General features: G+C 49.0%; 1 protein-coding gene across 1 annotated transcript in view; it reads left to right on the top strand.

Annotated features, from left to right (window-relative positions):
• The window catches only part of FAM184B (family with sequence similarity 184 member B), a 72,052-nt gene that overhangs the window by 42,144 nt on the left and 17,674 nt on the right, over positions 1-12,234 (top strand). The window contains exons 7-8 of the mRNA XM_066278766.1: positions 1,545-1,652; positions 9,412-9,518. Of these exons, the coding sequence (XP_066134863.1) occupies positions 1,545-1,652; positions 9,412-9,518 (215 nt within the window). The remainder of the gene's footprint in view (positions 1-1,544; positions 1,653-9,411; positions 9,519-12,234) is intronic.

Raw genomic sequence — 12,234 nt, forward strand, 5'->3', positions numbered from 1 at the left:
GGTCTTGGTCAAGACCCTCAGATTGGATCACTGAGACTCTTTATTCCACCTGCTTGTAAAAAATCTCTCAGGTCTCATTTAAATATTTCATAAGCCTTAGCGAGTTGCAGTTTAAGTAGTTGCATGATCTTTAGCCATTTCCTCCTCAAATATCCATTAGGCAAAGCCGAGGAGACGTTCCGACGGCCTTGCTGTTCTTCTCTGTCTGTCTGTCTCTAGGGCCCTGTGTCTCCCTGCCTCCTCATCTCCCAGGCCAGCTCCTTCCAGCACCAGTGTTCTAAAACCCAGATCTGCTCAAGGCCTCACTCCTTTCGTCCTCAACTCTGTAATTCTCGTGTTTATCAAAGTTTGGACCCAACCTAACTCACTACAGTCACCCGTCAGCCCTCTGCCTCTTCCTGCCTGCCGCGGGACACAGGACCTTCCTGCAGTCCTCACACAGCCTGGGGACCTTCCTGCAGTCCTCACACAGCCTGGGGACCTTCCTGCAGTCCTCACACAGCCTGGGGACCTTCCTGCAGTCCTCACACAGCCTGGGGACCTTCCTGCAGTCCTCACACAGCCTGGGGACCTTCCTGCAGTCCTCACCACAGCCTGTGCACCTCCCACCATCTCACCTGCTGGTTTTGCCGCTTGGAATGCCCTTTCTCACCTGGGCCACGAATGGATTTCTACTCATTCTTTGGTGCCCCTACAGCTGCCCTGGACTTACCTGCGCAGAGGTTACTGTTGTAAATTCTCTGCTGTAGGACCCAGTAGCACCTACTTCATGGTGGTAAAGATTAGAAGAGTTCATGCTTGGGTCCTGGCCTGGCACAGAGCACACACACATCATGAATGGTACTATTACTGTTTTGTACACGCCTCTATTGAATGTTACTGTGATTATAAACATGTATGGGTCTTCTCCGTAAGGTGGCCGCCCTCTGAAGACGGGGACCATCTCTTATCTTACCAGGTTGCTCTAACACTCCCTTCCCCGCCCTTCTCACACATAGCATGGTGCCCGAGGAGTATTGCTTTTGCTACACAGATTTGTGGGTGGTGTCTGAGTGTCCTTTCTGGTTATTGGCCTTGTTCTTCTCAAAGTCTAGAGCAGGGGAGTCTGTTTAATGACCCTTGATAATTAGTTAGTGAATACTAATTATACTTGAGGCTTTATAGTTTAATAGCACCTTCTAGCTACCCTTCTCTCAATTAGCTGTACTGTATAATTATTAAGTATTGTTTCTTTTCATTGCCAATTAACCTTTATGAAAACTACCCTATAGCTCTAGTATAGACATACATACATCATATTTACATATGTAAAGCATTTCAAGGGAAGGGTGGAATCCTATAAACCTGCCTGGCTCCTCTTCTTCTGGAAAGACTGTACGGCTAGCTCATTAGAAATGGCCTTTCTGGACACAGGTTTGGAATTTGTCTAACGGGGTGTTGTCCCAGGACCCATGGGCTTGGGAGAAGGGGTCCTCAGGCTAAAGAGCACGTCCCGGAGGGAGGACTTGGTCTCACTGCCATGCATTTCTGTCCTTCTGTTTCAGGTTTTAAGGCTGGAAGAATTAATCCAACAGAGTAAGCTCTGTCCCCAAAGCGGTGAGGAGCAGCCCCAGGACCTGGGCGGCCAGCCCCGCCTCACTTCCGAGACCCAGGTGAGCTCCAGCCCTCTCCGCTGTAATCAAGGGTATTGCTCTGTTCCAACACTTCAGCATTCCCAGCGACACACACCGACGCTAGTGGGCCTTTTTATTTCCCCCCTCAGAGTTGCCAAAATGCATGAAAAAGTAAATCACTACAAAGCCCTTCTGCACAAGCCACAAACAAAATAGAGTTCCCAGTAACTGTCCCCGTGGTTTGAGAAAGAACGAGGCTGTCAGATGACTCTCCTCTCTCTGTCTGAGAGCAGCCTGCCCAGCAGGTAAGGGGCCTCCACTCGAGAGGGGCCTCTGGTTCTGCTCAGCACGAAGCGTAATGGTCACAAAAACGCCCCTTGCCGCCTCCCTCCCCATCTCTGATATCAGTTGACTCCCACACCAGTCCTCCCACCACGCTGCCCTTTCATGGACAGACAGATGGACAGACACAGCCCCAGAGCAGGGGCCAGTTCCTGTTTGTCTCTCTGTTCTGTTCTGGTAGGCTGGATAACCTTCCTAGGTTGTCATGGTGAACTACCACACACGTGGTGGCTTAAACCACAGATATATATATATATATATTATTCCACAGTGTTAGAGGCTAGATGTCCAAAATCAAGGTGTCAGAAGGGTTGGTTCCATCTGGAGGCTCCTGAGGGAGGTTCTGTTCCAGCTTCTCTCCTCCTTGCCCCGCCCTGAGCTCAGTTTCCAGAGAGAAGTACCGACCCCTCGCTACATCAGGCTGGTGGGGGTGGGGGCTCAGTGAAAATCAATTCCCTCTAAATTCAACCTTACAGCCATGTTATTTATTCCTCCCATGGTCGTTTGTGGAATCCTGGGATGTGCCAGCCTCTGAGCTCGATGTTACAGGGAAGAAATATGCAGAAACAAATAACTTTAAAATGATGTGGACACTCAGTAATAGAATTAATCACCTGGTGCTGTGTTTTCTACTAGGCAACTCGTATGCACTTTGCAGGCGTAGTTTGTTCTTCTAAAATACGCTGTCTTTATAACAGGTAATCTGGGTACATGGTACCAAGTTCAAAAGACAGAGTGAGTATGCAGTGAAAGCACATTCCCTAGTTCCCTATCTAGTTGTTTTGTTTTATTTTTATTTCTTCTATATTTTTATTTCTCCTTGCAGAGCCATACTATACATATGCAGGCATTTTTTTCTCGCAAATGATAAGATACTCTCCTGCACTCTGCTTTTTCTAACTTAAATTTTTATAGCTTAGAGATTTTAACACATCAATACACTTCCATATTAACTTTATTAAAAAAAACAAAAACAAAAAGAACAACTATCTGGTGTTCCCTTGAACAGAAAAACCATAATATAGTTACCTTTCCTTTACGGGGGATAGTTAGGTTGTTTCTGGCTTCTCTCTGTTGTAGAAGATGCCTCCATGACAGTAGGGAACGGAGATCTGTAGAGGGAGGGGTACAACGTAGCCAGTGAGTGCCCCCCTCCCCCCGGCTCCAGACGCCTGGGTTCTTACTGGTGGGAAGTCTTGGACAAATGATTTGAAGTCTGCCTTGTTTAAGCTGCTTCATCTGCAAAATGGGGCTGATGGTGCCACCTGCCCCCCCTCCCCGGTTTTGTGAGCACTCGATGAGTTCACATGCGTGCGTTGTTGGAAACAGCACCGGCACTTTCAGAAATGCTCAGTAGGTACTAATTCTTTCCATTGTTGAACTTGCTGGTCCGATACATGAGCATTTTTGTTCTTTTTCCATTACAGCTGACATTCAATATTATGTCACTTTTAGTGGTGGTGTGTACATTTTTAACTTTGATTGACATGCCACACTGCCTCCCACTGTGGTGTCCCAATGCCCACTCCCACCAGCCGCCCATGTGAGTGCCTGCAGCCCCACCGCCGACCTTGCCAGCACTGAGTTAAAAACTTTGTGAGCGTGGCCAGTTAGCGAAGGTTTGTAATATAGTTCAAATGCTGTTAGCAAGCCAACTCTAGGGCAGCCCCGTGAGCCAAAGCCCTGCCCAGGCCCTGGAGGTCTGACATCCTACGGAAGTTCCCGGGGCCGCCTACACGCGTGTGAGCAGCCCGCTGCAGCAGCACGGACACGGCAAGGGGCAGGTCGGTCTGAAAAGCCGAGGCTCGGGGGTGCTTGAGCGACCCAGACCTGATCTGGGGCTGGAAACAGGGATGTCAGAACCGAGCGTAGGAGGACAGCTCCCCAGGGACATCCCTGCTGGATTGGGCGCTGTAGAACTCAAGCTTATTCAAGGCTCGGGATTTCTAGTTCCAGCCATTAGCTGTTCTGCCAAAGCATTTCAGTGAGTCAAAGAGATATAAATAACCCCGCCAGCTGAGAGCAGGCTCCCACTCCACTCTCAGGGTGTGCCGAGGGAAGGCTGCCAAGCCCGGGAGTGCCTCTGTCCCCACCACAGAGAGCTGGGACTTTCCTGAACCTTTCGTCCCCGTCTCTCCTGTCCGGTCTCCTTGATTCTCTTAGAGACATAGTTTTACCTATTGGTTCCCAGAAAGCCAGTTCAGTTTTGGTCAATCCAAAGGGAAACTTGTTTTTCTAGAAGACTCCTCTGGTGCCTGGGTCGCACTGACCTTGGGGGAACGAAGGCCAACATTTAACTAGATTCTTCTGCCTGCACATGCTCCAGAAGAAAAAGGAATCGTTTGTCCTAATCGGTGGTCAAGCCATTTCACCTGGACAAGTGTGTGGGTGCTGTGACTCCTCAAGGCACGGGCACGGACACCGGGGTGCCCGAGGCTCAGTCCTGGCCCTTGGAGAGCTCCATTTTAAATAGGGAAGCCGCTATGGACTTAATCAGCCATGTGACAAATGCTGTAATAATGACAGGAAGAGGCTTGTGCAGCCTGTGTGGAGCAGGGGGGCTTCTGCCTAGGGAACCCAGTGACATCTGCCGCCACCTGCCTGGATAGTAAAGGTTCACAGGATTTCCCTAGGAGGGGACAGGGCAGGGGGAGGAGCATAGTGCCAGGACCCAAGGCGAAAACCCTGAGGCCAGTGGGAAGGGAGACGAGGGCATGCCAAAGCTGTCCCAGGCCTGAGCAGTGTCCCCTGCTCATGGGGGACCCTGTGTGGTTAGCTGTGCAGCCGTCGCCCTGTACCATACCTAGAGGGTCATTTGAATCCTGGGGCGCCAATATCCCAGGGTCAGCAGACAAAGGATCACTGAGCCCTTAAGTAACTGGCACCTGTGTGTCCCTAGGCCACAAGGGACCACTACCCTCCCTCTGGTGTGGGAGAGCAAGGTAGCTTCCCTGAGGCTCCATCCCTTGGAGTGAGGCTGAGGTCTGCCAGACCCCAGAGGGCAGAGTACGGGGCAACAGCTCCTGTCTGAGGATTAGGACAGGGATTGCACCTCAGCCTTACCCCCCACCTGCGTGCAGACCTCAGGCGAGCGGAACACCTCTCTGAGAGCAGTTTCCCCACCACTCCCAGGGGCCGCACAGACGAGGCCCTGACTGTGAGCCAGGCACACAGCGCCAGGCGAGGAAACTGAGGCCCGAAGAGCCGCTCCAGAGCCCATGCTCTAAGCCAGTGGTCCCCAAGCTTTTTTGGGCCACGGACCGGTTTAATGTCAGAAAATATTTTCACGGACCGGCCTTTAGGGTGGGACGGATAAATATACCACGTGACTGAGACAAGCGTCAAGAGTGAGTCTTAGACGGATGTTACAGAGGGAATCTCGTCATTTTAAAAAAATAAAACATCATTCAGACTTAAATATAAATAAAACGGAAATAATGTAAGTTATTTATTCTTTCTCTGCGGACCGGTACCAAATGGCCCACGGATCGGTACCGGTCCACGGCCCGGGAGTTGGGGACCACTACTCTAAGCCACTCTTCTGCTTCTCATTAGTAAAGTGCTGATGATAATCCCTGCCCTCCACAAACCCAGAGCCTGGTGGCCACGAAGGGAAGAAAACATATGCAGGCACTTTTCAAAATCCCTGAATGCTCTATAAATGTAAGGTGACTTTACAGTGTCTGCTACAGTCCCCTGTAATCACTTCGGCCAAACCCCATCGCATTAGGTGTTCTATTTTAAGATGTACATAATGCACCTTTGAAAGATTGTCCACTGAACCTGAGAATGACTTTGAACCTTCCCCCTTCCCAGAGCTTTCCGGGGTGTGGGTGTTCCTTTAACATGGAAACAATCCAGAGAGGTTAACTGCCTGGAAGACGAGAGAGGGAGGCCTACTGGGAACACAGGTGGAAAACAACCAGCCTTCTGCTTGGGGGCAGAGTAGGGAGGAGGCTTTGGCGGTGGGGGGCTGGAGAAGCAGCGGAACTATTTATTTTTCTGTGCAAAATGTATACCCAGGCGATCTAACCCTGCAGAGAGAGCGAGCACTGAGCAGAACCCGAGGAAATGCCTGATGGGGAACCGAGAGTGTGAATGAGGGGCGGACACCTCAGGATACACCAGAGTGGTTCAGGTTGGCCCTGGGGGGTCCCCCTGGGATGGACCCAAGCAGATAACCGGAAAAGGAGCCGCCAGAGGGTCTGTTCCACTCGGAACGCAGGGAAGGGTGCACAGCTGGAATAAGGTTGGTGGGCTGGAAAGCCCTCTTTCAGCCAACTCTTGATCTCCATGGTCCAGTCCATTCGTGAAATATTTACATGGCACCCTTGCGCCTTTTGAATGATGTACTTTTATTCAAAATGCCAGGTCAGCAAGGTGTGGGAGAGAGAGGAGGGGGTTTTGTTGTTTGCATGGCCTGTTGGTCCCCCCACTGGGCCGTAAGTTTGTTGAAACCGAGAACTACGTTTAATTCGTCTTTATCCTCCCTGCACCTCCCGCGCCTCACGCGGCCGCCGGGTAGCACTTCCTTGTACAGAGACTGACGCCTGGCAGGACAACCGAACGGACAGACTGAGAGGACCGTTTTGAGTTCTGGTAGATAGAGATCAGGTTAAGAAGTTTTTCAACAATTTTCCCTGGCCGGAGGATGATTTAGAAAAACACGGGTGGGGAGAGGGGTTCACCTCCTTCCTTGGGAAGGACTCCCCTGGCTCTGGAGTCCTGGGGGCTGGGAACAAGTGACTAGAAGTGGGGTAACTGAGTGCACCGCCCTGCTGGTGTGGGAAGCAGCCTTCCTTCTCCGGTTGACTGCGAGTGTCAGCTGGGCAGATACTTCCCAGCAGCACGTTTGTAACAACACGGTTTGAAATCACACCCAGTCAGGTCCGGGTTCTGGCAGCTGGCGAGCGCACCCACACGGCACAGCCAAGTGCCGGCGCGGTCCCGTGGAAGGACAGGGATGGGCTGCAGACGATGCAGGGGCCCAGTCCTCATGCCACCCTCCGTGGCCACGTGACCCGAAACAAGCTGTCGAGCGTCTCAGATTCTCAGAGCCCCAGGCACCCAGGGGTTAACGTGTGGAGACAGACACACACAACGGGGCCGGGAGTCAGGGTGGCTGGCCAGGTGCACGGTCAGCTCTTTCAGCGTGTTCCATCCACTCCTGTTCCTGGACTCCTGCCCAGAGTGCCTTTAAATGTGGTCGATGAGCTGGCCCAGCGATTACATCCTGCACTTTCCCTCTCACGGTCCTCACCGTGGCTTCCAAGGAACGTCTTTGCCGTCTGTATAGTAACCATCAGGAGATCTTTGTCTGTCATTCATGCTCCTTTACGCCCTTTCTCCCGATTTCTTTGATCGAGTTCACCAATAGTTTCATGTGATTTTTCAAAAAGCCAGCTTTCCGATGTGTTGGTCAGATCTGGTTGTTTGTTTGTTTTTTTTCTATGTCCTTAATTTTATCTTTCTTATCTAAGTAGAAGGACTTACTTTAGGTTAATTCTGTTATTCTAACTTCTTACATGTTTTTAAATATATCTTCAGCTGTATTTCAAGAGTTTTGACCTTTATCTTATTTTTTTTAAAACCTGCTTTCTTGTTGCTTTCTAATTTTATTGCATTCTCATCGGATAATATGATCTGTAGAATGTAAACACTTTGAACTGTGTAAAGATTTGCTTTGTAGCCTGCTGTGAAATTGTTTTATTGTTATGTTTTTTTTTTAAAAAAAAAAAAAAACTGTTTCCTATGGGATAGAAGAAAGCATGTATTCTCAGTTTGGTAGTGGAATTCTAGTTCTGTGATGTAGTCCCTGTATGACCTTGAGCAAGTTACATATCTGCCCCGCCTCCATTTCATCCCCTTTCAAATGGGACGCTAGTGCCCACCCCATAGAGCTGAGAACCTGGCACACCCGAAGTACCATATAAATGTTAGTAGTGATTAGAAGTCTCTTGTTAGCTATTTCAGTTTAGCTTATTAGTCTTGTCCAAACCTTCTATATCCTAGCTCATTTTGTCTACCTGATGTATCAGCTTCTAAGAGGTATATGTTAAAACCTCCCTTTATGAATTTGCCCGTTGCTTCCTACAGTTCTGAACATTTTGCCATACGTTTTTAGGCTCTACTGTTAGATGCGTACAGGTTCATTGTCAGAATGTTTTAACAAAGGATTTCTTCTACCAGAATAGAAATCCAGGCTGAACTTAACCAGTTCATGTGCATCGTGGGTTCTGGTACCATTTTGTTTTTGCCAACGTATTTTGTGTCTTCTAGTTACCAAAATTTCTTTATAACCTTCCATCTTCCTTTTGAAACCTGAACCTACTGAACTTTAATCATTTATATATTTATATTATAGTAGTATGCTATTCTGATTTTGGGGGGTGGTTCCACATATAGTGTGTGATTTCTTCTGGATTATACCAAACATATATTTATAATTGTGTGTCCCAAAGTTGTTTTTGCTTAGACTATGATGTTTGCTTCTGGGATTTATAGGAATCAGAGATTTCCAAGATACTTTTAATGCCCCAAATACTTAAAAGTAGGAGGCAAAGATAGGCCTTTCAGCCGCAGGCGCATGTGGAGGCTGTATCTGGTCAGTGGCATTGCTTCTGGGAGTACACAGCCGTGAGCCAGACTCTCTGGGCACTGCAGCTAGGGGCGTGGACACCCCTGGAACAGAGAAGTCTGCTCCCGCCCTGTCTTACTGTAATGTTTCCATGGGCAGTAGTAACTACCTTTGACAAGTAGAAAAATCATAATAAGAAAGTCTTCCTCACCTGTATATACCTGTGCAAAGGGGAGAATGACATGAACAAATTCAATTCCTAGAAAACTCCGAACCTCAGTGTTGACTCCTAGCTTCCACGTTTCCTTCCCACCATGCCCCCACTTCTCTCTGCAAGTGCCACGTGCTCTGATCTATGGGGTGAGATGTCACAGACTGCCACCTGAACGCGGGTACAACCACAATCCCAGTTGCTCCTGGTGACTGAGCAGGGGCTGTTGTGGGCCCTTGTCTCTGGTCCACAGAGCAGCCCGTGAGGCAGGCCCACAAGGACCACTCTGTATGGGTCATGCACGGAGTGTATCACGGGGTGGTTAAAAGCATTTAGGCCCCAGACTCAAATTGTCTGATTGCATATCCTGTTTCCAGTGCTCACTGATAGGGGGACCCTGCACAAGTGACATACTCTCTGCACGCTTTGGTCTCGTCAACCTGGGAAATCCTGGTTGGCTGGGAAGCAGGGGGCGGGGACTGACGCGGCTCCGACGCCAGGCGCTCTGCTGGGTGCTGAGTTGGAACAGGCCTCGTTGCCCAAGCCTGCGAGCGGCGCCCCAGCCGCGGACTGTTGGGGTTCTTTCTCCTCGGCTCTCTGGGTTGCTAAGCCACAGCTTGGATCAGGCAACTGCACTTAGTCTCATCTTGCAACTGTTTTTGCCTTAGGAGCTGTGCTTGAAGCTGAGTGAGCCCCTTCCAACCCTGCCCGGAGGAGAAGAGTATCAGGATAAGTTAGCAGTGAAAGGAGGAACCCGCGGTGATGAGGAGGAAAGGTACTGGAGGGCGCGCAGACTTCCCAGGGCTCCAGTGACGAAGACTCCGACTTGGAAGGGCTCGTTCATTCATTTATTCATTCATTCTGCCCTCAAGTATTTATCGCTGCCCCTTGCATCGTGCCTAGGGACAGACAGACATGCCTTGTATAACTTCAAAGCAGCAGAGGGCCGTACCTGAACTATCTTATGTAGAGTTGTCAGAGAGGCCGTTTTATAGATGAAGAGCCTGAAACTCAAAAAAAAAAAAAAAAAAAAAAAAAGAGTAAACCTGACCCAAACTCAGATACGGACTGGCCCAAACCTCTGCTCCCTGTTCTTCCAAGTGTTCTTTAACTAAGGGAGACAAGAGGGCTTTGTCACCAAGGGGAATCCCGCATCTGTATCACCTATAATAGTCAGCTCTTGCTGCTGTAACAAGCATTCCCAAACTATCAGTGACTTTCAGCTTATAGGTCATCTGCTTTGTTTCTTGGCTCCGCCAAGCTGTGCTGGGCTTGTGTGAGTGGGGCTCCTGGCTGAGGGTCCGGTGTTATTGCCCACCCCACACCATGGGGAGAGTTCATCTGCTGCACGTGCCTGCTCACTCTGGGATGGAGGCAACGGGTTAGTCCTTGCAATGTGATAAATACTAATGGAACTTATTCAAGCAGAAAGGAAATCACACCAGGTTTATACTTAGATCTACAGGCGAAGATAATGAGCATCAGAAATGGCAAAGTAAATATAAGTAAATATACTGTTCACAAAAATTAGGGGATATTTCAAAATGAACATGAAGCAATAAAAAAATGAAGCATTTTTTTTTAATGATTTTTTTTAATTAAACAAGAACATCAGAAAAGCAAACGACAGGTCAAAGAAAGTTGTTCGGTTACGCAAATGAGATGCAAAACCAACTTTTATTTCATTGACAAAAATGCACTATGCCAAAGGCCGAAAGTACTGGAGTATCTGCATGTTCCCTGATCTTGAAAGTGCACATCCTGCAGTTTCCCAGCCCTTGCAATGCCCCTGCCACACGATTTGCCCAAATGCGAAGCGTGGAGAGCCATAGGACGCCTTGAAGCTGGTCAAACACAGACGGCAGTGGCGACGGCAGTGGCAACAGCACTTGGAACATCCCAAAGTGTGATTAGCAGACTGTGGTATTGCTTCTAAGAGACTGGCACAGTACAAAGAAGATGATGGCAGGGTCACCCATCTGCCAGAACAGCAAGAGATGACTGATACTTGACCTCTTTGGCAAGAAGGAACAGGTGCAGCAATGCAACAGAGCTGTGGGGACAGTTTCTTGCTGCCACTAGATGATGGATATGCACCCAGACCATACGAAATCGGCTCCATTGTGTCGGACTGCATTCCCAGAGACCAACAGCATGCATTCCGCTATCTGCTGAACACCGTAGAACCCGTAGAAGGTGGGCTGATGAGCATCATTATTGGACCCGTGATCAGTGATCAACTGTCCTCTTCCCTGATGAGTCATGGTTCAGTCTGCAGCCTGAAAATCATCGTGTCCTGATTTGGCATGAATGAGGTACACGAGAAAATCCATGTTTCATGAGAGAAAGGGACTCCTTCAGTGTTGGTGGAATCATGGTGTGGGCTGGCATCAGCATTGGTGGTCATGGTGACCTCCACGTCATCAGAAATGGATCACTGACTGCTGTCAGATACCAAGATGAGGTCCTGCACCCTATAGTGGTACCCTGTGCTGGACCATTTGGAAATAACTTCCTTTTTAGGGACGATAATGCAAGGCCCCACCATGTGCATCTCGTCAACAGCATGCTTCAGGAGGCAGGAATCGAACGCATGGACTGGCCTTCATGTTCTCCAGACCTGAATCCCATTGAACGTGCTTGGGAAGCACTGGGAAGACGTCTGGCAAACCATCCAATGCCTCCCACAACACTTCTTGAGTTGGAAGTTGCCCTGGAGCAAGAGTGGCAGAGGATCCCACAGGAACTGCTAGACAATCTGACCCTGTCCAGGCCCCATTGCTGTCGGTGTGTTTGTCAGTCTTGGGTGACCATACACCCTACTGAACAGTCCATGTGTGGCTCTCTCGTCCAGTTTGACATGCTTCCGTTCACCCCGCCAATATGTCACTTGCTACTCAATCACAATAATTGAGTTTGTATCTCCACCAGTTACATTTCAATTTCTCAGCTGGTTTAAAAATTCAGAATTGAGGACTGGAAGGTCTCTACCAGTGACATTTGTCAGCGTCTGCTCTAGAATGCAGAGATTACTGCAGCTTTAAACAAGCATCTCCTTCTTCCTGCTACATATGCAAAGGCCTATTTATTACACACACGCATGCACGCATGCGTGCGCACGTGCACGCGCGCGCGCACACACACACGTGTGTGCCTGAGCACAGCCAGTACACGTTATGAGCATGCTTTGGACAGCATAAAGAACTGGATTCAAGTAAAGCATTATTGTTGGGGTTTTTCATTTGCAGGGAGACTGTAGAGACCTCGTCTTCTGAAGCCCCCAAGGACCCTACATAAGTAACTTAGTCATCCTGACATCCCATCATCCTGTATTAAGCACCCACTGAAACAAGTATCAGGAGATTCCAGCGAATCCTGATTGTAGCATAGGGAAAGTAACACTTAGAATTTGTATATCAGGTTGTTTTTTAAATCCAGAGTAGGTGTTTTTCACTCCACTAACTTCCATGAAAGCTCCCTCACCCTGAGTG

This window comes from Saccopteryx bilineata, chromosome 5, assembly GCF_036850765.1.
Source record: "Saccopteryx bilineata isolate mSacBil1 chromosome 5, mSacBil1_pri_phased_curated, whole genome shotgun sequence".
NCBI classification, from domain to species: domain Eukaryota; kingdom Metazoa; phylum Chordata; class Mammalia; order Chiroptera; family Emballonuridae; genus Saccopteryx; species Saccopteryx bilineata.